General features: G+C 56.4%; 3 protein-coding genes across 3 annotated transcripts in view; all 3 read left to right on the forward strand.

Moving 5' to 3' along the window:
- FA2H (fatty acid 2-hydroxylase) overlaps nucleotides 1-3,816 on the forward strand; it is a 47,202-nt gene extending 43,386 nt beyond the window's left edge. The window contains exon 7 of the mRNA XM_044434178.1: nucleotides 3,727-3,816. Coding sequence (XP_044290113.1) covers nucleotides 3,727-3,806 — 80 coding nt within the window. The 3' untranslated portion in view covers nucleotides 3,807-3,816. The remainder of the gene's footprint in view (nucleotides 1-3,726) is intronic.
- A 7,623-nt stretch (nucleotides 3,817-11,439) lies between these two features.
- MLKL (mixed lineage kinase domain like pseudokinase) lies at nucleotides 11,440-23,921 on the forward strand. The gene is made up of 10 exons (XM_044434325.1): nucleotides 11,440-11,509; nucleotides 14,967-15,419; nucleotides 16,089-16,254; nucleotides 16,850-16,947; nucleotides 17,492-17,627; nucleotides 20,018-20,102; nucleotides 20,614-20,765; nucleotides 21,276-21,325; nucleotides 22,031-22,171; nucleotides 22,633-23,921. The coding sequence occupies exons 2-10, from the start codon at nucleotides 14,969-14,971 to the stop codon at nucleotides 22,689-22,691; spliced, it is 1,338 nt and encodes a 445-aa protein (XP_044290260.1). The 5' UTR covers nucleotides 11,440-11,509; nucleotides 14,967-14,968; the 3' UTR covers nucleotides 22,692-23,921.
- Nucleotides 23,922-25,452: 1,531 nt separating this feature from the next.
- Nucleotides 25,453-25,593, forward strand: part of RFWD3 (ring finger and WD repeat domain 3) — a 12,703-nt gene continuing 12,562 nt past the window's right edge. Inside the window, exon 1 of the mRNA XM_044433921.1 lies at nucleotides 25,453-25,502. Within this exon, the coding sequence (XP_044289856.1) occupies nucleotides 25,453-25,502 (50 nt within the window). The remainder of the gene's footprint in view (nucleotides 25,503-25,593) is intronic.

Consider the following 25,593-nt stretch of genomic DNA (forward strand, 5'->3'; position numbering starts at 1 on the left):
TAGTCTGGGCCTACGTATTAATACAGAGAAATCTTCTCTTCTTCCGACACAGACGCTCACCTTCATTGGAGCCCACTTGGATTCGACGTTGGAGAAAGCCTTCCTCCCTCAGGACAGACAGCAGACTCTCGCTCGCCATATCCATCGAATCCGAAGAGAGGGAATGGTTACGGCGAGATCCATCCAGACGGTCCTGGGGTATATGGCTTCCTCAGTTTCCGTAGTTCCACATGCCAGACTTCGGCTTCGCCCACTACAACTATTCTTCAACAAGGTGTATCATCCACAAAGAGACCCACAGTCGAAATGGATTTGGATCCCATCTTCCGTGCTCCACCCCCTGTCCTGGTGGCTGAAACCGACTAATCTCGTGATGGGAGTCCCCTTCAGGACGCGACCTCCTTCGATAACTCTCAGTACCGACGCATCTCTCCTAGGATGGGGGGCGATACGCTCTGGCCTGTCTACCCACGGAATGTGGACTCGTCTAGAATCCACAAATCATATCAACTTCCTAGAGCTGCTGGCAGTCTTCAAGGCCCTTCTTTCGAAGACCTTCTTCATCATCGGATCGTTCAGATAACTTCGGACAATATAGCGACCGTTTTTTATCTGAACAAGCAAGGAGGGACGAAGTCACCGACCTTAGCCAGGCTTTCTATGAGAATTTGAGACTGGTGCATTCCGAGACACATTACTCTGATGGCCGTTCATCTGGCCGGCACAGACAACGTGCACGCGGATCTTCTCAGCAGACACATCTTCACTTCGCACGAGTGGGAACTGGATCCTCGCACGCGCAACCACCTGTTCAGGCGCTGGGGGTTTCCCGATGTGGACCTATTCGCTACCCAACAGAACAGGGTGTGCGAGACTTAATGTTCGAGAGCGGGAATCGGACAAGCGTCCCTAGGGGACGCATTCATGATCTCTTGGGGCAACATCAACTTTTATGCTTTCCCTCCGATCCCTCTTCTGATGAAGGTCATAGCGAAGATAGTGAGCGACTGTGCATCGGGGATACTAGTTGCATCCTGGTGGCCACGCCAAGCGTGGTTTGCAAAACTGCTCGACATCTCCCACGGGGAGTTTCTTCATCTTCCGGCACTTCCATATCTTATAACGCAAATGGACGGCACACTTCGTCACCCGGACTTGCTCTCATTGAACCTGACAGCGTGGCGGATTCGATGATTGACCTTCCATTGGGGCCGACGACGGATTCGAGAGCCTCGAATCCGACAGCTTCTATTAATCCATCGGTATCGACGATTACTTCGACCGCCTCGGTTCCGATTCTCGAATCCAACCATGCGGGTGCCTCTCACTGCCACAGTCTCTCCGTACCATCCGGTTCGAGACAGACCCCGTCGAATTCGAACCCAACGCTCTTGCACCCTGAGATTCAGCATATTATCGACTCTGCCCTAAAGCCGTCCGCAAGGAAGTCATATACGGCTAAATGGAAACGTTTTTCCACCTTCGCCGAGTCTCATGCGTTCTCCCCACTTGTCTCATCAATCGAACAAATTCTTCAGTTCCTTCTGGAGTTGCATCACTCTGGACTGAAGCCGTCTTCTATTAAAGTGTATACAGCCGTAATAGCCTACCACCGTGGCTTAGTCGACGGATCACCCTTATTTTCTCATCCTATCCTCAAGAGATTTTTGAAAGGACTGTATAATCTTAATCCATCGATTAGACCGGTTATGCCCACGTGGAGCCTTTCTGTAGTTCTACAGGCCCTTATGAAGGCCCCCTTTGAACCTTTGGCGACTGTGGATCTCCGATTAGTTTCGTGGAAGACGGCGTTCCTTGTAGCTGTCACGTCAGCCCGGAGAGCTAGTGAGCTTTGTGCCCTCCGCGTCGACCCTCCTTATCTAAACTTCCACAGAGAAAAGGTCATTTTACGTCTCGACCCATCTTTCTTGCCCAAAGTCTCTACACCTTTCCATCCAGGACAAGACATTGTACTGCTGCCTTTTTTCCATCGCCGTCGAATCCCTTGGAAAGATCCTTGCACTCCCTCTACGTTCGGTGTTGTTTAGCCTTTTATCGATCGTGAGCGGAGTCTATTCGGCGATCCAATAAACTGTTCATCAAATATTTGGCTAGAGATCAGGGTGACCCAGTCACTCCACAAAGGCTCTCTAAGTGGATAGTCCACACTATTGTCTTGTGTTATCAGTTAGCTAAGCTCGAACTGCCTACAGTTCCCCGAGGCCATTCCACTAGAGCTGTCGCTACGTCTTCAGCATTCGCATCCGGGGTTCCGATTGATGACGTCTGCAGAGCCGCTACTTGGGCGAATCCCTGCACTTCCGCCAAGCATTACCGTCTCGATGTTTGGGCTCGACGGGACTGCTCCTTCGGTAGAGCTGTTCTCTCCTCCGTCCTACAATAAGGACACCTTCCCCCCTCCTCTGATGGTAAGCTTGTTAATCTACCCATATGTGTGATGCACAGAGGCCACGACGAAGAAAAGCAGGTTGCTTACCTGTAACTGATGTTCTTCGAGTGGCCATCTGTGCAGTCACACAACCCGCCCGCCGCCCCCGCTCGGTGTCGGTGAGTGGATGCATCGACAGCTCAATGTCGATGAGAGAGGGCATTTTCGGTACCAACCATCTCCTTTACGGTACCGACAAAAAAAAAATCCATTAAGATACCGTATGTTCGGTCGCAAAGACTGAACAAAATGGCGGACGCTCCGCTCTTTATAGGCCACAATGGGGAGGGGGAGCGGAGCTTCCAGCCAAAAACCGTTAGCTATCAATCTTCCGGCCAAAGGCACTGCGCAGGCGCAGCACCCATATGTGTGACTGCACAGATGGCCACTCGAAGAACATCAGTTACAGGTAAGCAACCTGCTTTTGCCATTACGACTCTGCGCAAGCTGCAGTGGGCAGTTGCCATTGTTCATCGTTGTGTGTGAACCTGAGCAGGGTCCATTGCTACTCTGGAGAACAAGCTACCCAAGGACAGGCTGTGGATTCTGGGTGTCCTGGACGCAGTGAGCCGTGGCGTCCTCCCAGGGCAGCCGAAACATGCGCAGCAGCAGCAGCAGCCCCTACTGCAAACCAGGACCGTGGCTTCTGGAAGCCACACCAGCCGTGGAAGCCCAAGCACCAGGCTGACGTTTTCATGGAACGATTCCGCATGACGCCACAATCCCCATTTTGGTCAGGCATCGCAGGCTCAATCGGTGCATAGGCAGAGTTAGGATTCTGTTTTGCCCACTTTGAACTGTGCCTGGCATTTTCATTTCCCAGAATGCTCTAGCATGCCCCAGAATCCTTTGCAATGCGTAGTTGCCCCATGGACAGCATGGAAAGTACTTTCTCTGGATGGAACCTTTAAAACAGCTGCTTTAGCAATCCTGACCTTCCTATTTTCCTTCCTGTTTTCCATGTGCTGAGGTTAAATAATTAAGTCAGACAAAGGGGCAGGATGGACAACAGATGTAAGATTTAACTCGCATTGTGGAGGAAGTTGGGAGGCCGCAGGGGCACGTCCACGGGGCCCTGCCCTGGCTTGATCTGTTGCCAAGCATCGTGGGCCGCCCCTTTTTCCGAACAGAGCAGGACTTTTGCCGCCTCCCGGTTCTCTCGTTCCGAGCCCCCGGGGACGGCCCTCTCCCCAAAAGAGGCCAAACCTCGCCAACAGGCTGCGCCAGAGCCAACTTACCCCTCTTTCCCTCTCTGTCCCCTCTCCCTGCCATTCCAGGCTTCGGTATCACCAGCACATTCTGGGACCATCCGTTTCAGACGCTCATTCCAGAGGAGACCTTTGAGAAAGACGGCTAGCTGCAGCACCCGCCCCCCGTCCGGCAGCAGTGGCCTTGGTTGCTCCACGCAGGCCGGGGCTGCCATCTGGGGGGCTCTGCCGAACTGAGAGCCCGGGGGCCCGAAGCAAGGCCGCGACCCGGGAGGAGGACGACTGCTCTGTGCTGTGCTGCTTTCAGGCTTCGGTGATCTGTGCAGGTTCCTTTGGGGAGGCGAGGGGCCGCGGGGCTGGAACACGCAGGGGGAGGGCACGAGGGACAAACAGAGGATCATCCTGTGGCGCACCCGAGATCCGCACATCACCCTTGTTTTGCACGTGCACCGATTCCACCTGGCGCCTGCGCAGCAGCCTGGCCTGAGGCATTGCGTCCCTGGCGCAGGGTGGCCGGAGCTGTCCCTGCGCTGGTTTCCCGGTGTGTAGGTGTTGGGCGACGGGCTGCAGCCTTGCAAAGGGATTGTGCAGTAGACCCCCCCCGCCCCCCCGGTGTACATTTTGCGTGTCACCCACCTGGTTGTCTCGCCAAGGGGAAGGACTTTCCGGTCTGCAAATTCCGCAGTTTAGCTTCACGAGCCAGGCTGGGAGGCAGGCCTCGGGAACAGGCAGGGGCGGGAGCCACGGGGCCTCGCTGGCCGTCCAGAGACAGGGGCACTTGCGCTCCAGTGTCCTTGATCGGTGTCTGCACTGGTGTTATCCTTCCCTCCCCACAGGGCAGCAAAAGCCCCCCGCCTGTTTCCAAAGCACTGGGGGTGTGGGGGGGGGGTTGGAAGCATGGCTGGCGGAGGCGGGTGGCTTTTTAAAGCGAAGAGCGTGTGAGAAAGGCGGAGTTCTGCACCTGCTAAAGGTGGTGTGGACACATTTGCAATCAGTAGCAGCCAGTGTGGCCCAACTTACCTATTGCACAGTCACACAGACACACCCTTCTGTCCCAACACAGCCGCAAGAGCGCTGTCCGCAAACCCTCCGAAAACGATCTTGGGCTCCGCTCGGCTCTGTGTGCACTGTTTTCTTCACAGTCCATTAATTTGCCAAACGTCGCCCCGTCATTTGCCATCTGTTTCGCATCGGCTCACTCCCCTCTCCCTGTTACGGGTGCCGCCCGGCCTCGGCCCTGCCTCAGCAAGTGCCTGAATCACGCCACCTGGGGCATCGAGGCGGCCTGCAGCTGCTACCACGAGGTGCCACGTGAGCGCAGAGATCATGGCGGGCGCGGCTGGGAGGCTCGGGGCTGGCCCGCCCGTCCCGCTTCTCCGCACTGGAGGGGATGCTGCCGCTGTGGCTCTGTGCCCCTCGTCCTCGTGTTGCTGGTGACTCCAGGAGCCAGGGGGCAGTGGCCTCGCAGGACTGGGGAGCAGTGGGGCGGAGAAAGCGGAGTCAGTGGGGTGTGCGCCGGCAGCTTCCGGACAGGGATGCACTCCCCCCTCGGCCTCCCTGCTGGGAGGGAGACGCTGCTCCTCCAGAAAATGCCGCATGCCCGCCATGCCAAAGGGCCCCGTTGCCTCCTGGCTCCCCCGGATAAGGCAGCCTCGGGGTCTCCTTGCCCTTGCGCACTCTGGATTCTGGGGCTGGCTGACTTGGGCTTGCTTTCCCCACAGCGAGAGATGCTCGTGGCAGGTGGTGGTCCAGGGTGTGATGCCACTGACTAGCTGGCAAGCAGGCAGGATGACAGTGGTCCCCTGGGAGGGGGCGTGCCTAATGGTGCCCCCCGCCCTGCCTGCCTTCTCTGGGGCGGCATTCAGCTGTGCCGGGGCAACATGGAGGTGCTCGGAAGCAGGCGGCATCGGCGAGGAACTGCTCACACACCTCACGGGGTAGGGTGCAGCGAGTTTTGGAGGGGGCCAGTTTTGGAGTGGGGAGGACTAGCTGTCTGCTCCCCGGCAGTGGCCCTCCCCACAAAACCTCCCCCCGCCCCATTTAGCCTTGGAAAGGGTCTCCATCTTTTCCCACCTGAGGGAGGGCTGAATTTTCCAGGGAGAAAATCACTGGAAAATTGGGGGGGGGGGTTAACCTTTTCTTCCCAGCAGCACCCCCTCTGAAAAGCCCCCCCCCCACACACACACACACATAAACTCTGCAACTAAGGTTGAAAAGGATTTTTGAAGAGCTGGCTGCTTTTTTCCAAGTGGGAAAAACAGCTTCCTGCAATGTCTTCCACGATTTCGGTCTGGAGAGGAGAGAAAGGGCCGAGGAAAGGGCTGTAGGTGCGGGTGGCCGAGACGGGGAACCTCACAGGTGGCCCGGGATTCTGGAGGCTGGCAGGCTGGGAAAGGGGTGAACAGTTGCACCCCAGGATCCCGCAAGGAATGCTGGGAGTGGGAACCTGGCGAGGAGGCTGTGGGTTCTTGGGCCCCCAGGCCACATTCCTTTGGGAGAAGCCAGTTCCAGGCGGTGCTCTGGAGATGCTCGGAGACGGCCGTGTGAGCAAGGGGACCCTCGCCAGCCGGGAAGCAGGACGTGTGCGGGGCGCGGGCACGAGGGTCGGGCGCCCGGGCGAGAGGCTGGGCCAGAGCTTTGCTCCCTGCGCTGCCTCCCGTGCAGTACCTGTGCTCCCGCGGGGCTGAAGGCCCGGCCTGCCAGGTGTGACCCTGGCTGCCTCTCCCGGCCCTGGGGTGCCTCCGCAGCCCTGCTCCACAGCTGGATTGCTTCCCGCGAGCCAGGGTGCTTCCCCAAGGGAGCTCCCACCTCCAGCGACAGGGCGCACGCACATCGCGCCCCCAAAGGTGGGGGCGGCCAAGGGGTTTTGTCAGGCCGGTTCTGGCCCAGCACTATCACCTGCACGTTTTTGCTGCTGCTGCTCTTGCTTGGACGGGACTTGCAACCTGCTCTGGGGAGCTTTCCTCTTTCAACTGCAGAGAGATGGCATTTGATCTCGGACGCAGCCTGATCCTGGGGTCCCCACTGCCTACCGTTTACTGCATAGATTTTTTTTAAACGTAAGTGCGAAGCTAGATTGAACTGGAGGCATGAGATGATTGTACATAGACGGTGTATATTTTGAAATAAGTAAACCTTTTCAACGCACGTGCTGCTCCGTGTTCAAGGACAGAGGGAGCGGGGCAGGATCGGCCCAGCTTGGCCTCTCTCAGACTCTTGTTTTCCCACTTTGGGTCAGGCTCATTCCACGTGCGAAGGTGTGTTTCAGTCTCGGGTCATCCCAGGAGGGGGAGCCTGTTAAAGGAAGTTCGCAAGCACTTCCCTGCTCGGTTCTTTGCCCCTTCCTGCCCCATCATGCTCTGCTCGCCGGCACTTCTATGCCTCCATTTGGCTGTTCAGCATCCCAGGATTTACAGTAAGTAAAAGCATGCACAAGGCAACGTAGCACCCCAAAATTGGCACCCCAAAATAAGATAAGGGAATCCCGACATACTGTAAGGAGGGCTGCAAGTCTGAATTCTTCTGGCTCTCCCAGGGCAAGCCGGCAGGCAGCAGCAGCTGATTCCTCCGTTTGCCACTGGATGCTACCTGTCTAGCCTGCCTTCCTCTCCCCACCTGCCCACATGCCCCCTCCCCCCCCCACTTGCCGTAGTGGCTGGGCTGGGGCAAGGGGAAACAAAGCAGCCACAGGTCTCCTCCCCTTTGCTCACAGCTTTGTCAGTGGGGGGTAAACAGGAGATCTGCAGCATCCGGTGGGGCCCCCAGACTGCTGTCCCCAACAAGTACCGTGTGCACACAGCAACAGAGGCAGGCAAACAGCCATGTTGTGACCTGCGATGAGCCAGGGAGGCCTGAGCGAACAGCGGCGCTTGCCAGTGGCGTCTGGCACATCTGCTGCTCAGCCACTCCGACGGGTGGGCTCCAAAAAGCAGCACCACGCCTGGGTGTGTGGCTGGCAGGAGAGCAGATCGGTCCGTCTCGAAGGAAATCGACCTCCTCCAGAAGGCCAGATACTGAGGACGAAGCTCAAATGCTTTGGCCACCTCATGAGAAGATGACCCTGATGCTGGGAACGATTGGTGGCAGAAGGAGACGGGGCCGGCAGAGGTTGGGTGGCTGGATGGGGTCCCTGGGGCGGTGGGTGTGGGCTCGGGTGGACCAGGGGCTGGTGGAGGACAGGGGGGCCTGGAGGAATGTTGTCCGTGGGGTCGTGGTGGGTCGGGCAAGACCTAGCGGCTACACACACATGCATCTGGGACAGAGGACTGGATTGCAGCCTTAAACAGTCGGCTTTACACCTGAAAGAAGACAGGTGGGGTCAGGAACAGGCCTGGGATCTGAGCATTGGCCCACCTGTATGAAGCAAAATGGGGAAATGGAAGCACAACGCCGGGTAAGTGCAGAGAGAGCGAGCGCCAGAGAAGCATTTCAGGGTGGCGCCTGTGACGTTGTGTTCTGTGCGGCTGCACAAACAAGGACAATTCCGCTGCACACGCTCCAGGAATGTTCTCCGCCATGGAGACTTCGGAGCCAGCTCTGCAAATCAGCGTCCCAGGCATGGTCAGCGAGGCCGTTATTGGCCAATATTTTGCTGCACATGTGATGAGCATTTTGTAACACCTGGAGATGGCAGGCTCCCTCCTCCCTTGTGAGTACAAGTTACAAAATCAGAAAGGAGAAGTGTGTGGAATAAATCTATCTCAATCCCATGCTAAAGAAGTGCTTCCCTCCACTCTTTTTGAAGCTCCAGTGGAAATCTCTTGTTTTTTGCATCCGAAGGCATGTGATTCTGTTTCAGGTACAAATTGCTGCAGGTGTAGCTCTTGAGTAAGATAATAGAAGTATCTGCACTATAAATTAAAAATTGGCCAGCTCACAGAGGAGCTGAAAGGAGGTGGCACAGGTCCAGCTAGGGAGTCGCAGTTGGAGTCTGAGGGAACTCGAATTCACGGCGTCGCTGCAAGTCAGAAATGACTCAGTGCCTGACGAAAACAAGGAATGAAGCAACGATTTGGGGAGCGATTTAACGTCGAGCCGCGTTGCCTGAAGGAGACCTCGCCAGACGATGTTCTTTGGCCTGCTCCCAAATCTCTCGCAGGCTGGCACCAGCGTGTAATGAGCGCTGTGTCAAAACACATTGCCGGCAGAAGAAACGCCTCCCTTTCCACACTTTTCTTCCTGGGGGAAACAGTGAATGGGGCAAGAGGGTCCCAGCATGCAAACTGACTGCCATGCGGGTTGCCATTGCATCGCGCTGGGTAGCATGGAAGGGAAAGAAAATGGGCGCAAGAGCGAATAAATCGCCACTGTTGTCGTGGGGAGCACAGTGGCTTGATGGTGGAGACATTTTGCAGGCAGAGGCAAAGAACCGGGGGGGGGGGGGCTCCCTGCCAGAACGGCGCCTGAGCCTGGTTCCAAGAGGCGCGGTGGGCAGATCCTGCCACTTCACTGGCAGCAGCAGGTTAGCTTGGGGGGCACAGGGCAGACTGCTCTCTTCTCCAAGACACTGCTGCTGCCCCCAGCACCTGTTGCCTGAGCTGACCCCCCCATACACGCACTTGGCTTCGCCCTTGGCCCTGTGATGCCCAGCCTGCCCCCCAAGTGCCGGCTCCAAGCCCGCCTGCGCTTCCTCTGCCCGGACTGGGCAGCTCTGGGGCTCCACCTGGTGGCCGGAGCCGAGACAGCTGGAGCAGTAATTGCAGGATGGGTCCCGGTTCTGCTGGACTACTCAGTGCCCGGATGAGCACCAGCTGGGAGCACTGGGAGGAGGGCCAGCTCTTTGCTTCATGGCTGCCTCAGCCCTCTTGCTCGCCAGGCTTGGCTTCTGCACCCTTCCTCACTCGGCCACTCCGGGATGCTGCCAGGTTCGCCCTGCCCTGCCCTGCACAGGATCGTGTCCCGTGTCCTGGGGCCTCTGCTCCGTGCCCTGGGCCCAGGACCCCCCCCCTTCTGGTCCTTTGCCTTTAAGCTGGACTTGGCTGCAGCCTTTTCAACTGGCGGCCCCTTCAAGGAGAGGACTGCCAGCCGCCCAAAGCGAGGATCGCAGGCCGTCCTGTCCAGCCTTTGCGATCTGCGAGCAGCTGGAAGGTGAACCCTTGGCCTGCATCGAGGCCCAGGTGGGCTTCTGCAGAGGCAGAGAACGGAAGCCCTGCGCTAGCCCATGAAATGCCCAAGGCCCACCAGGACGCCCATGGGTCGGCCGCACTCTTCGGGGCACGTATCCAGGGCAGAAGTGCTCGTTCTGGGCGAGCTGTCAATCCGCCGATGTGCCACGAGAAACAGCCTCGACACGGAGGGTTTTCGAGGAGTCCATCAGCTGGAGCACCTTCAGGGGGCCAGCAACGGTTCTCTCGCTCTCAGGTTTTCGGCAGCTGCTGAGACAGGATTCCTTGGCTGCTTGCTTCCTAGACCGACGGGTGCCGCGGTTCCGTTCTGCTCAGAAGGCTTGCACGCTCCTCCACTGTCCGGGCTCCACAGGGGTTCCCGCCAGATGTTTTGTCCTCGGCTGACCTGGCCTCATTGCAAGCGACAGGAGGACACCTGGGCCCAAACATCTGGAGGGCGACAAGAACTGCGGGAGGCCTGTGCGGGGAAGGCCTCTACCAATGGCGGCTCCTAACGCTAGCCAAAATGCCACTGGGCACCTCCAGGATGGGTCAGTGTGCATCCAGAGTTCTGCTGCCATCTTGTGGCCGCTCGTGGCACCTGTGGCAGAAGGCCCCACGATCTGGGCAGCCTTCCCTGACTGGGGAGCCTTCCCAGGTGTTGGTCTGCTGCTCCCGTTGTTCCCGGCCGGTGTGGCCAGTGACCCCGGGAGCTGCGGCCCGAGGCACTGGAGACATCCAAGAAGGAACTGGGCAGCCCTCTGAGTGGGAGGGTGCCAGGTGGTCTCCTGCACCAGCAGGGGGCGGACCCGATGGCCTTCACGGCCCCATCCAACTCCCTCATGATTCTATGACCCAGCAGGTATGGAGGGGCTCGCCCTGCCCAGCCGGTGTTTTGGTTGGTGGGCCAGAGGAAGAGGAGGCACGAGGCACAGGAAGGGCTGCAAGGGAAGGCCACAGGCCGGGAACTCAGCCAGTGGTGCAAAGGGCCGGGGCCGGGGCGATCCGGGAGGAGGGCTTTGCGTGAGGCAGGGGGACTGGGGAGCCGGAGGGGGCAGGGCTCCTGAGATGGGACCCCCGAACCGGCAGCAGGGGCGGGCAAAGGCTTTGCTCGAGGACCAGGTGGCCACCCCAGGCGTGTTATCCCACAGCTCCCTTTCACCATGCCTTCTGAGGACGGTGGGAGTTGTAGTCCACCACATTTGTGGGCCACCCAAGTGGCTCTCCATCTGGCCCTTCCTGCTTGCCCACAGGGGCAATTGTGGAGGCAGTTCAAATGCACTTCCATGCCACTTGAAGGGGCTGCTGCCGAATGGGCGAGACGGAAAGCGGGGCTGCCTGTCCCAGAGCGCCCCAACTCCCAGGTCTTCCCTGGGGCAGGAAGTGGGGCTGCACCCAGCCGATTGCCGCAAGAGCACCAGCCGAGCAACAGTTCCGCATCGAGGCAGCGCTGCTCAGCTGGGTGGCTTTCAGGAGCAGAGTGCAAGCCAGCTCCCCTCCCCTCCCCTCCCCGCCTGCTCTTGCCCCCATCGGGTTTTTGCAAAGTGCATTTCCTACCACAAGGAAACAGAAAACGAAGCTCCCATTCCCTGGCAGGACTTTTTGCCGATTGCACCGTTGGCTGTGTCAAATTTCTGCAGGAAGTCAGAGTCAGCCTGTGGAAGGGGAAGTGCACAAACTTCCTGAAGTATTTGAATTAAGTTCTGATTGCACAGCAAGAGGGAAGGAGGCCGAAGCTGAGAAGGAAGGTACGGGATCGGGGCCTCGGGTGAAGCAAGGGCGGGGATGGGGGATGGGGAACTCTGGGGCTCTCCTATGCCATGCGAGGGTTTGTATGCTGGGGACATATGGAATTTATATTAAATGTATATGGAGGCAGTGGGAGCGGAATTAGAGTTGAGAGAATGCAAGGGGTGAAAGGAAACTTTGCTGCCTTGGCGTGATGCCTCAAGAAGACTCACGGGAATTCTGACCAGTTCCCTGCGCGTCTCTTGTTGCAACAAGTCCCCCGGCAAATGGACGTCAGTGAGTAAAAGCAGGATGGAGGCTGCCTTCAGACATCAGATCGCCAGTAACGAGGCGCTGTGGGCACCAGAAGGAACTGCCGAGCATTTCAAAGTGAAGAACTGTGTCCTTCTCGGAGGTCAAAACTCCATTGCACCCCGTAAATTTCTCTGACGCGGAATGCAGGGCAGAGACTTGGCCGATTCCTGAGGTGAGCCGTCCCAGGCCGGCACAGGTGTGGTTTCCCGAAAACAGGGCAGGGGTCCATATCTTAGGGTGCAGTCCTGTATCCTCGCCCCCTTGGGGCGCATAAGCTTGGGCACTGGTGAGCTTCCAGGCCTTCATGTCCAGCGTGAGATGCAGTGATTATTTTGTCTAGACGACTGTCGGGATTTAGTGCCAGGGCCTGCCCCCTCAGCCTCCCGACTTTTTTCATACCAGGGGAAAAAAGACGCAAATCAGCGGAGGGAAGAAAATGGTGGCAGCGCCAGGAGCCCATCTGTGTGGGGCTGGGCGGGGCGCACTGGGGGAGCCTGCCCCACTGCTCCAAGCCTTCTTGTAGCATCTCTGTACCCGCTCTGAGGACGACTCCCTGGCCTCTGCCCCATTGCCCACAGCCGAGGTTCAAGGAAAACGCGTTCCAGGAGAAACCGGAGGCCCGATTTAGGCTGGAGGCGCTGCTCTGCAGCCACAGCCCAGGGGCCACCAGTGATTCATAGAAATGTGGAATCAGAGCAAGTCCGAAGCATCCTCCCGAGCCGCCTAGGCTAGCCCCTGGCCCCCGGCTCCGGCCGACTCTGCTCATGCGATCCCCAGCGTGCGGCTGCCAGTCTGTCCGTGACCACCCTCAGTGACGGGGCCTCCGCCACCTCCCGGGGAAGCCCATGCCACCCCCTCGGGGTCCTAACCATCGGGAGGCACTTCCTGGCACCCAGCCTGAAGCCCGGTCCTTGAGCTTTGCCCCAGCAGAACGCATCCTGCCCTCCACCTCAGGGAAGAACAGCTCACGGCCCTCCTGCACATGGCGTCCCCTCACAATCCGACCGACAAGTTGCTAAAAGATCCCCTCGGACATTCAGAAAGAAACTGGGCAGCCCTCTGAGAGGGAGGGTGTGACTTGGTGTCCTGCAGGGTTGGACCAGAGGCCTTCTTGGCCCCTTCCAACTCTAGAATTCCATGATTTAAAACGCATGTAACATCGCAAGACTTTAAGCAAGATAAAACCTGACTGAACCAGATTAAACAACTAACAAAGCCTGAACTAATTAAATGTCCTGCAGTAGAGGAAAGGCTGGTCCCAGTTATTAGTCTGGCTGCTGCGTCTTGTACGAGCTTCCCGTCTTCAAGGGCGGCCCCAAATAAAGTCTTTCTCTTCCACGCTCTTCATCTTGTGCCAGTGCAGCTTTTTGCTCAGAGCATCTAAGTAACGTTTTTGAAAGGAGAGTAGCTTTGTGCAGTTGTGGATGTGAACACCAAGAAGAGCTCTGGCTCTGGGGCAGGATAGAAATGCAATCAATAAACCATTGCTGGTTCCACAAAGATCAGGATGACCTAGGCCAGGGGCCGGCAACCTTAAACACTCCAAGAGCCATTTGGACCCGTTTCCCACAGAAAAGAAAACACCGGGAGCCACAAAACCCCTTTGACATCTAAAATGAAGATAACATGGCATATATTGTTTTTTTACCTTTATGCTATGTATAAAAAACTATACTGTGTTGCATTTATGAAATCAATGAACTACTAGAGAGAAAACAAATTTTTATTTCTGCATGCAACCAAAACATTTTGAACTCTGGGGAAGGTTCAAAGGTTGAAGGTTACTTTCAAATAAAATACTCAATGTCTATTTGAGTCCTCCTCATATTTATGAAATAAAAAGCCGAACTTAAATTATCCACCTGCAGCAAACCAAAAATGCCGCCTGCTTCTGTGTGCCCTCATCCTTTTATCACGTGTACTGGAGGGTGCAGTCAGCTGTCAACCTGAATGAAAAAGGACTGTTTCACTGAAGAATGTAAAATATATATTTGCAAAATAATAGCCAATTAAGATATTTATTTTACCTGGTTAATGTGATTTTGCTCCTGAAGCGCAGCACACAGCATCCGCACATCGGGGCTGTACGGTGTCGCCTTCACCTTCACACCGGATTGTAAGCTGTCGTCTGGGAGGCGTGAGCGATGGTCGCTTTTTAATTTAGTTCATGTTGTAGAAGACCTGCTCACATATGTATGTCGAGCCGAAGATCGACAGGACTCCAAATGCATACTTTTTCATGTTCATATAAGAGTCAGGGATGGCATTCCATGTTTCGAGCACAAGTTTGTCCGGTTTGGGAAGGTTTGCAATATCACTCCATTTGTGATTCTGAGCAAGAATGGCCTTCTGACAGGCAACATCTTCAAGATGAGCTGTCAAGCGTTTGAACTCGGGCGCCCATAGATCCTCGTCGGCGATGTCGGCCGGCTCCATCTCAAGGCTGGGTTGACTTACACCTGCAAATGCGGTCCTATTCCGTAGGGATGGGTCGATGGTCAGGGGAGTGACAGGGAAGGAAAATGTGTTTTTTTCCTCTCTGAACTTACAGAATCATTTCCCAAACTTGCAGACTTAATCCACTTCCTGAAATGATTTTTGCTCAGATCAACCTTCCGCATCAGTTCCAAAACGGCTTTTTTCCTCCCATCTCCATCCGGATATTTTTCAGCAGAGGCTGTGTGTTTATTCTGGAAATGTCTTGCAACATTTGACTTTTTGTTGTTTGCCCATTTCTCACCACATACTAAGCATACTGGTAAACCAGTCTCGTCAGCAGTGAAAGCAAATGAATCTGCCCACGTACCATTAAACATTCTGTTAGCTTCTGAAACTTTTCTTTTCTTGGATTTATCCATGGTTGGCCTACTGGGGGGTCAAAAAGCTCAGTAAATAGCGTGCCGGCTGGTGTTGCACATTGGCAGTTGTGGCGCATATTTTGAGCGACAGGGAGCCTCAGCAGAGGGACGAAAGAGCCACGTGCGGCTTCGGAGCCGCGGGTTGCTGACTCCTGCACTAGTGTGACATCTGTGCACATCTGCGTACCGGACCCATTTCCCCCAGCTCATTTCAAAAGAGCAAATTGCCCAAAGTAAAGCAAATAGTGACTTTGCTTCTGCCTAGATTCCCCTTTCGAACTGTCTTCTGCTCTGCTTCTTGTAGCCATGGACATTGTGGAGGGCATCCTGAAGACCTCACAAGCCATCTACGGCCAGTGCCAGCGCATGAAGAGCTGCAAGAAGCAGAGAGCGCGTCTGGTGGAACGCATGGAGCTCTTGCTGCAACCCATCAGACTTCTCCGGCACAGGCCTGCCAAGGAGCTGTCCCCTGAACTGACATGGGTGCTGCAGAAGATGTTGGTCCTTATGAAGGAGACCCAGCAGATGTTTGGCACGTATGAGGGCTGGAACCATCTGGAGAAGTTTGTGAAGGCCGGTGACATGCTGGAGAAGTTTGCCTACCAGAACGAGCGCTTTGGCAACGTCGGCCAGGCCCTGTTGCTGCAGCTGCAAGTGGAGCAGAAGATCTTGGCGAACTTCGAGAAGGGTGTTGTGAACAAGCAGGGTAGCCAGGATCTTGCGGAGGACAAGGTCTGCTGGAAGGAGATGCTCAGAGGTGCACCCGTGCTTTGTGGAGTCCCTTCCTCTTGGGGCAGGGATGGGGCAGGAGAGGAGGGAGGAGGGAGGCCAACTTGGGCCGGCAGAGGGTGCAGCGGCTGGTCCAGCTGCAGGCCTTGTGTTGGAGGCCTGCTGGAGGCCACCTGCTATGGCATAAGGCAGTGCGGTGTAGTGGTTAAGAGCACGGGACTGGGACTCTTGACGACCTGGGTTCGAGTCCCTGCTTGGCCATGGAGCCCACTGGGTGACTTTGGGCCAGTCACAGGCTCTCAGCCCAACCTACCTCACAGGGTTGTTGTTGTGGGGATAAGATGGAGGAGGAGATGTAAGCTGCCTTGAGCCCTTTGAGGAAAAAGGCAGGATATAAACCCCTAAATAAATAAATAGGTTTGCCTGCACAATCCTCTTTGTCAGAGGGGAGAAGTGCTCATTTTGGGTTGGGCTGGTAGCTGCCTCTTGCAAAAGGAAGGCCTTTGCTGACAAGGAGGACCCTCAGCCCACATCTGAGAGAAGCCCACCCTCCCTACGGGGGGCTTACTCACCCCGTCCAATATGGTATCCTGACTGTGTGGGCTTAGACATTAGGAGACCCCTGTGTGGGCCCCCCGTCTCCCTCTTGGGCTGTGCTCCCATGGCCCCATTGCTGACACCCTTCCTTTTGCCCTAGGGGAGGGGGCAGACGGCCACCTCGAGATCACGGAGATAGACAAGAGACTGCTAGTCAAGACGACTCCTGTATCGGAGATGAAGCATTACACGCTGTACAAGGGAGAATATTACAAGTCACCCGTGGCCATCAAAGTCTTCAAAAATCCTCTGACCACCAACACAAAGTGAGGGTCTCCGGGAAGCTCTGCGAGGGGCAGGGGGCTGGCGGACCTCGTGCCCGCCAGCCTTCACAGGCAACCGAGGAACGGCTCGGCGGCTCCTTCTGCGGGGCTTTCTGCCGGGGCCGGTGGCGGACGCCCTCTCCACCCGCGGGGTGGGGGTTCCCAGCCGCCGTGTGTCCCACCAGCCCCGCTCTGCAAAGCCCTTTTCTAGGGCATCAGCACCGGCCAAGGGAGCTCTGCGCTGCACCGTGTGGGCCCTTTCCCCTTTGTCTTGTTCCATTGCCACCGCCTGGAATTTGGCCGTTTGGGTAGGAAGGGAGAAATGAGCCATCCTGTCGAGCCATCCATGGTCGCAGCAGACAGGCCTGGCTGTTGAGAGGCCCTCAGGGAGCTGTACCTGGCTTGCCACCTGGGGTCCGTTGTCTCCGGCCCAGTAGAGCCAGTTCCCGTCGGCCCAGCTGCATCCTGTCCTTCCGGTGCCAGTTCAGGTTTCCACCCCAAGGGCAGCTCCCTTCCCTCCACCCTGCCGCTGGCCTAGCAGAAGGAAAAGAGGCGGTCTCCCTCATGCCCCTGACTGATCCTTTGCTGCCTTTCCCAGGGCGGTGAGGAAGGTCTTCACGGAAGAGATCAGGACCTTAAAGAGACTCGAGTCCCCCTACATCCTCCGCATGTATGGAATTTGTATCGATGACAGTGGTAAGTCCTTGGCCAACGAGTGCCACTTGTGTTCTGGGGTGAAGGTGTTGCGTGGGCAGGATCCTGCCCTGGGAGACCCATGTCACCCCGCCAGGGCTGGATGCAGAATAATTCTGGAGGCCACCTGCTTCAAAAGAATAGGGGTGTTTGCTGAAATGAATGGCACAGGGCTCGGAGGGGCCCTGCTGGTTTGGTACCCGTGGATTATGTGGCATTTGGCCAGCCTGTGCTTCCTGCTGCCTCTCCCTTTAATTCTTGGGCACGAGGACGTGCCCTGGCCTTGAGCATCCTCCTCTCTCCTCTTGGCCAGAAGGCACCCAACCAGGCTCACTGTAGCTCTTTCTAACAAGTGCCGCTCTCTTACCAATCGTCTGTGGATCTCCAAGCACACCTGGTGCCGATCCCTCCTTCCACCTATGCCATGTCCTGAAGCTGGAATCCAGCTCGATCCAGAGGGATCTTCACTGCCCCCGAGCAAGGCTAGGCACTCCGGATGGAAACACCCATGGTTGCCTCGATTCCGGTTGTGTCTTTTTGGCATCAGGGCCCATTCCCGAGTTCTCCATTGTTGTGGAATACTGTGAAAAAGGCACCCTGCGGGAAGTGCTGACAAAAGAGCCCGGCTTGTCCTGGAAGATTCGCGCCGAAATGGCATCTGACGCTGCAGCGGGGCTGTACAGGTATGGCGGAGGGAAAGAAGAGGCCCGTGAGGGCTGCTGCGGGCCGAGCTGGACAGCCGTTTTTGAGTACCTGCAAGTACACCGCTTGCCCGAGCCATTTTGTCACCGGAGGCAGAGAACTAGGGCCTGAAAGAGGGCTTTCCCCCACGTAGACATGGGGCCGAACGGTCCTGCTGTTGTAGAGAGGGGAGGAGGGGACGTTTCATTCTGGATTCAGCTCTTTACATGGGCAGAGGCTTCTCTGCACCTTGAGGAGTGTGTGCTTGGATTTAAGCAACTGTCAAATTTCAGAAAAGGACCTCATGCCTCTGAAGTTTTGTCAGAATCTGTGGGGAGAGGAAGAGGGTTTCTTGCTTATGATAACCCTACAGCACTGTTCTCATTCTCATTTGCCCCCGGTGCGTGAAGAAATGCGCCCCGAATGATGTGGGCGCCGGGCTCCTTTGCTGCGGCTCATGCGCAGGAGGGGTGCGGAAGGCTTCTTGGGCTGCCCTGGATCGTCTGGCGTTCTTTCCGCAGCCATTCCAGAGCGGTGCGCGTCGGCCTCACATGGAGGCGCTTCCAGCACGTCCAAGCAGACAGAGCTTTTGCACTCGGACACGCGGGGGGCGCCTGGAGCGATGTCTGGGCTTGGGACTGCTGCGTGGTCTGGAGCCCGGTCGTGAGGCCGGAGTCACGTCCCAATTACTCACACAGACGCAGGCAATAAAAGCTTAAAGTCCTTTTATTCCACCGTTGCCCCCTCCTTTCTGCTCTCTCTGAGATTTAGGATGTGGATCTCAACCTCCGCGTCCGTCCCTCCCTCCCTCCCTCCCTCCCTCCGGGGGCTAGATAGACTCCTCTCCCTCCTCCTCTCGCTTTGCCTCCCTTCTAACTGGCCCAGGCGTGGAAGTCTCCTCCTCAGCTGGGCATCCTCCATGGCTGCAGACTGTCCAGCCCGACCCCCAGGGACTTGTACAGAAACTTCTGAGCCAGGTGGCAGTGGGGTGGGGGGGGGGTGTTTGCACCATGGGCACCAAGTGGAAATCTTCCTGTTCTAAAGCCTGATCCTCGCTGGGGGCTCCTGGCCCTCTCTCGCGTGCCAACGACGAGTCCGAGTCATTAGGCACGACAGGCATTTCCGGCCCTACGTCCCTTATCCAGGGCCCCGGGCATTTGCTGCTGCTAATGAGAGACCTCGTTTTCGTGGCAGCCTCACAATCGATGGGGCAGCGGGGGGGTTCACGTGGGGACCGTGTCCGGGGAGGGGACAGTTCCCCGTCACTTCCCTGTGCGCAGCAGTGTGTGCGGGCACACGTCTGTTTGCCTGTTTGCTCATTCTATTTATAACCTGCCTTTTTGCCCTTTCAAGAAACTCGCGGGGGCGTACGTAGTCCTCCCCCCCCTTACTCTCCTCCTCACAACAATCCTGTGAGTCGGTTAGGCTGGCAGAGTCGGTGATGGGTCCAAAGTCACCCAGGGAGCTGTGTGACCAAGTGGGAACTAGAACTGGGTCTCCCGGCCTGGACTCTAACGGTGCTACTGCGCTGCCAAGGCTCATGTATCCCATAATCTCTCCCAGCCTGGAAATTATGCTTTGGCAACACCGTGATCCTTGGTTTGGCAGAGTGCAAATGAATTCAATAATTTATTTGGTATGTGATTATTTGGATGTGAAATTAATTGGCCATCTTTGCCTCTTTTGGAATTTGAATGCATCTAGTAATCATTTCTTCCTTAGCATGGATACACTGACACGTGCACGCTTTGCAGATTCGTCTTCTTTGGGCTTGTGCCCTGAACCTTTTAAGTCACATGTCTGGTCAGAGAAGTGGAATGAAGACAGGCCTCTGGTGTGAGAGATGCTGCTAATCTCCCCCCCCCCCCGCCCCCAGTCCACTGTTTTTAAATACTTTCAAACCTGCTTGGAGATGAGATGATTGCTCGGTAGGGCATCCGATCGGTGTGTGGCTGGTGCTAATTTCAATCCTCAGCATCGCTAGGTAGCTCTGGAAAAAGGGCCCAAACCCTGGAACGCTGCTGCCAGTCAGTGTCGACAGTACTGCACTCAATGGACCAAGGCTGGATGCAGTGCAGGGCGACCCCTTTGCTCCTGTGGGAGGGGGTTGGCCTTGCAGATGACGCCAGGGCAAGCCCACCGGTGCTGTGCAAACGCTTGCTTTGAAACTGGACATGAACAAGGAGGACTGGGAATGGGCCAATCTGGATTGACCAGAGGGCCAAACTGCGCAACCCAAATTGTGCACACCTGGGTCCTGCCAAGGAGTCCTTTGGTGCTGGGTCTGAGTGGGACAAGAGGATGAGTGGACCAAAGCAGAAAATGTTCTTCTGCACACCCCCCCCACCCCCACCCCTGCACCTGTGTTGCTCTCGGTTCTTCTCGGCTGCAGGTTGCACCAGGCAGCAGACAAAGGCCACATGCGTCGCTACATCAACAGCACCAAGTTCCTGGTTGCCAAAGGCTACTGCGTCAAGGTGAGATCTCCCTCTTGCTGTGGCCCGTTATTGGAATCATGGCAAGTTGCCTGCCTGGGAAGGCGTGGTGGTCCCCCGGAGTCAGGTAAGCCAACAGAGGCTGCCACGCTTTATGGACCAGGCCCGTGTGTGCATCCACAGCTTGCCTGCAGGCTCACCCGCCCCGCTCGTCTTCGTTGTGGCTTCAGGGCCATTCCTGGGGCTGCAATGGCCAGGATGCATTGCTTCCTGGGACTTCCAGGTGAGCAGGTGAGCTGAGGTCGCCTGCCAAGCACCCCAGCACCAAGCCCCATCTCCTCCACGCTTAGCTGCAATGCTCCCAGCAGCCGGGGTAAAATGAGTTTCCCCGGGAACGGTGAGAGCATTGGTCCCTCGTTCCCTAGTGTGAGGTGAAACCTTTTTGAATGGGTGATTCAGAGCTGTTTGCTTGGAGATGGCTGGCTCCCGAAGGCGAAGAAAACTGCCAGAACTGAGCTGGGGCGCTCATCACGGTTGCGTCTGCTCCTCTCAGTTGTCAGGATTCAAGCTGGATCAGACGGAGTCATCCATCAGCCAGAAAAGCAAGGAGAAACACTGCAAGGAGGTTGCTTCTTCAGCCTACATCTGCCCTCAGGGTCTGGCCTCTGTGAACCACCCGCACGATCTGGCTAGTGAAATATACAGGTATCTCTCCTGTTTGCGAGGTTGCTCACCCCACCTCTTGGCTCTTAGCCAAGGCTGCAGCCCCCTGGACCTTCCAGGGAGATACGGAGGAGGCCCGTGCAAAACCACATCCCCTCGCGAGTCTGTTAAGCAAACGGGGGCCAACACGGGTCGCTTCGGCTTGGCGGGATCGTGGCCGGGGAAGGAAGGAGTAGTGCTTCTTTCCCTCCCTGTGCTGCTACATTCCCCGTCCCTCCAGAAATCTTTGCCTGGCTGGTGACTGAGCCTGGAGGGGGAAAATGTTCTCCACTGGCTTGAGATGATCCAGGCTGCAAATCAACTGAGGATGCTATTTGATTTCAGGTGGCTTGAGTTCACAGTACTTCTGCATTTCCACACAAAGATAGATATTAGCGTGTGCCACTTTGGGGAAGACTGGCTCCCAGGTTTTTGAAGTGCTTAGCAGCACAGCTGGGAATTGACCGTTGTGACCGCTGGCCAGCCTGACAGGGCCCCTTCTCTTTGTTTCAGCTTCGGGATCGTGCTTTGGGAAATTGTGACTGGCAAGATCCCATTTGCAGGTGAGGCGCGAACGCATCCAGTTTTGGCTCCTTTGGTTGCTGGAGGGGCAGCAGTGTGTTCTCCGGATCTAGGGGAGCGACTAACTTTCTCTTCCGCTGCTGGAGGGAGGGGTGGAAGGGCAGAGACTCCATCTCTGCATCTACTGGGAGTGGTCCTGGCACCCCTTTCATGGTGGAGCAGTCCTCTTGAAGTGGGAGCCCTCCTCGTGACCGTCCGTGGCCTCCATGCGCTCATTCCCCCCTCCTGCCTGCTTTCCTTTTCGGCCAAGCTCTTTAAATCGTAGGGCCGTTCCAAATGTTTACTTCCTGGGAGCCTTTTGGCTGAAGAGAAGGGCACACACGCTTTCAGTAAATTAACACATTTGACTGCCAGTTTAGGGTATCTGACTAATCCACTCTGTGTATGTGAAACAACCAGGGCGGCCTGAGGCCAAAACCAAGATGGGGCCCCCTCCCCTTCCATGCACAAATGCCAACCGCATCGCAGCCAAATCCCTCCTCCGCTGGTGATGGTGTTGCAGCCGCCCCTGCCCCTGAGGGCACCAGGCTCCGGGCTCGTGCCATCGTGCCATCGCATCCAGGCATGTGTGGCCTCCTGCCGTCGCCCATCATCTCTGCCTGGGGCTGTTGCTTCCCTCTGCTAATGGTCAGGCGGCTGGTAAAACAAGCCCCATCTCCCCGGAGCCACTGTGATTCTTCCCTTAGGCTGTACTTCAGTGGAGATCTACGAGAAGGTTTACAAGCAGAGATACCAGGAACCGCTGGGAGAAGGCTGCCCTTCCTACCTGCGGGACATCATCAACCTGTGCAGGGACTTTGAGCCGTCTAAGCGCCCATCTGCCGAAGGTACTGCAGGCCTGGCCTGGCGCCAGGGGATGCTGCAGCGGCCAGAGCAGCCGAAGCTACCCTGGAGGCCCTTGGTGTGGAGGCGGTCCCAGCCCATTCCCTTGGGGTTCCTCCAAGGATACACCCCCCCCTCCCCGCCAGTGACCCTTCGGTGCTCTCCTGCTCTCGAAAGGGTTGACTTGCCCCTCCTGAGCAAAAATACTGGCAGCGAAAGTGCCTTAAGCAAAAACAGTATTTCTTATTTGCATGTGTTCGCGACTGGGACGTGCAGTGTTACTTGCATTCTTTAGTCTGGGCTCCGGCCCCTCCGCCTGCCGCCCTGCTTACCCGTGGAATGGTGTCCCAAGAGCATCTCTGACGTGAAGGCCGGCCCTGGGGCTGCAAGAGGTTGCACACCCACCAGCTCAAGGGATCCAGTGGCCCTCGCCTTGCGCTGAAAGTCACTGCCCTTTCTTTTGCAGCGATTGTGAACCAGCTCCTTGTGGCCCAAGATGGCGGCCGGGACAGCCTCTCTGCATGAGATGAACCTGGGCTCGCTTGGGCTGCGCAAGGGCCAGCCCCACCTCCCCGCGCGCTCACGGCTGCACTGCCTCTTCCAGGCTCAGCACAGGCCTAGAACTCCCTTTCGGCAAATGGTTCGCTGGGCCATTTGTCAGTCGGTGCAAAGGCACAAGCTCTCGTCTGGGACCCGGCCTGGTAATGAGCTGGTTTGTGCTGCCTGGTTTCAGATGACGCGGCCGTCCATCCTGGAACAAGGGACCCAGCTGTAAGCCGAGCGTTGCCAGGGCAGCGGGTCACCCCAAAATACACCACCCTGGCGACCCCATCCTGGAGTCACATGACATGAGTAACCACCATGCCTAAAACACAGTGCAGCCGTGTTCTGCCAAACGGGTTCCTTCCTCCTCCTCTCTCATGCACACATCAAATTAATGAAAAAACAGACAATGCACAGACATGATGATATTGTCCATTGCCATTTTTACAGCAGAGCCACAAGAGTTTTTTCTGCATTAAGGGGACTAACGTTTGCTGTTGCCACCTACCCCCATTTATGGCTTACCCTGTATCTAGCGGCAGTATAACAACACACAGAATGACTGGATATTGACCGCAGTACTGCTGGTTCTTCCCGGTTATTTCTCTGCCACTGCTTTATTTCCACTACTCAAGGACTCTCTGTGTCCTTAACTGCCAGCAGGGAGCAACTGGATCCCAGTGGCATCCCAACATGCCCGCTGCGTCCAGTTCAATTTACCTGCTTGCAAGAGGGCAAGCTTCCCCAGTCTCGCAGCTGCAGTTCGCAAGCCGCCGATGGCAAAAGGCCATGCGAGTTCAAACAGGAACAACAGGCCTGCCATACCCTGAATGCCCAGAAATCCTTTTTTTCTGCCTGAACTTCCGTAGGATCGCACCCTTACAGATGGGGGGGTGGGGGCAGGGGACAGAAATGGTTCCCTCCAATAGAAAGCAGTACTCAAAGAATCACGGAATCCTAGAACAGGAGAGCTGGAAGGGGCCGGAGGGCCACCCCCTGCTCAGTGCAGGACTCCCAGTTGACCGTCCCTCCCAGGTGGCTGTCCAGCTGCGTCCTGAGGGTGGGAGAGCCTGCCACCGCCCTCGGTCTATAGCCCTACTGCTCATTTTAGGGCCATTAATCAACCCAACAGGAATTCTAGGTCCAATGCACAGGACTGTATAGATCTTACTGTGTATGTTCCCAATCTGTGCATGAGAGAAAAATAAAGGCATGCTGAGTAAATAACGTCAGATATCGTCCTTTTGCCCTCTGTGAATTTCAATTAATATGTCAGTGTTGGTCCTGTGGCTGTTTGCATTTCCAGGCCAGAAAAAACCCCCAGCGGGCATTTTCCTCAGGCACCTGACCAGGGCTTGAAGGAGCAGGAGTCCGGCCATGTCCTCTCCATGCGTTCGGGTCAAACCGTCTCCTTGAGAGCTCAGCACCCAGTGCGAATGTCTGTGGGTTTGTGCAGACCGTACACATCCTGACACAACAGCAAAGAGCCTTGTAGCACCTTAAGGGCTAAACGCATTTGTGATTGAACTTTTATGGATGGAAGACCCACTTCTTGTGACGTTTGGAACACTGTGGAGTTTCAGGCTGATACACCGTGGCTGCAGTGGGAGAATTGTAAGCAGATCAGAAGCAAACTTAATGTAGGAAACAGCATTATTAGAAGTGATTGCTCATAGTGCAGGTGTGGCTGATACTGCATCCCGGAAATAGGTAAAGGGTAGAAACACATGATCGTTTGCTTGCGCTTGTATATTTAAGTTCTTTAGCTTGTTTTCTAGCTTTGGTGGCACAGAAGGTGATGGCTTGCAAACACTGCAACAATGCAGAACTCCTAAGTTCCCTCTTGTCCCGTTTAAAAACTGGGGGGTAGGTAGAAGTTCTTCAGGGAAATCCTTTCTAATGGTTCTGTGTCGTTTCGTGGCACAGTATCTATTTTTGAGGCGGAGTTCAGAGCCATGAATAACTCCTTAAAGATTCAGACTGAAACCTGGTATGCATAAACTGCCCAGCAGCCGCTGGCCCAGCAAAAGGTTATAAAATGTGGCGCAAACCTCGAGTACTTCAGTCCCCTTCAGGCTGATCCCAAGAAATTATTAAATTAGCTGCTGCTTAAGACCCATTTCCCACTTTACGCGGCATACGCCTGGCAGGTACACGGCAAATTTGGGCTGCAATTTCCATGGACAGGGCATTTCCTGTGAAAAACTCTAAAAAAGCAGCTACCATTTTCACGTGCAAGAAGACCCGAGTTGTAAAACACATCCACGGGCATCTTTGCTTTCAGCATGCGCTGCAGAGTGTGCACACGTGTAACGGGCCGGGGGAGAAATGTTTAAAAAAACCGGCATTTTTCCTGGTTTTCCTCTGAGCTGGCCTCACTTTTGCCACGGGGAGAAAGAAAAAGGCCACGCACGTTGCCAAAGCAGACAAGCAGATCCGCCGTCAGGCGCTGCGGTGGTTACTCTTCCAAGTTTTTAAATCTCAGGCCAGCGCGCAAGCTCTCCAGCTACGAACGGAACCTAGCCCTCCCATTCCCCTCCCGCCCCCCGTACGCGAACGGCCGGGAAACTGGCGGGCAGGCCGCCCAGTAAGAAGGCGGCGTGCTACTTCGCCCTCCAATGGCAGCCGAGCATCGCTTTGGCGCGCGCCGTCCGCAGCCGGACGAGCAGCCAATGGGGCGGCGAGTGCCGGCGCTGCGGGCGGGCGAGGGCGCCTGGCTGCGCGGGCGCTCGTGAGGGCGGCGATGGCCCAGGAGGCCATGGACGTTGACCTGCAGCAGCCGGCCGCCAGCGGGTCGCAGGGGCCGGCGCCGGCGCCGGCCGCCGCGCGGCCCTCCTGGGGCGCCTTCGTCGGGGGGCGGGAACCGCGGAGGCCGCCGCGCGCC

The sequence above is a fragment of the Varanus komodoensis genome, unplaced genomic scaffold, assembly GCF_004798865.1.
Source record: "Varanus komodoensis strain SLA01 unplaced genomic scaffold, ASM479886v1 scaffold27, whole genome shotgun sequence".
NCBI lineage: Eukaryota > Metazoa > Chordata > Lepidosauria > Squamata > Varanidae > Varanus > Varanus komodoensis.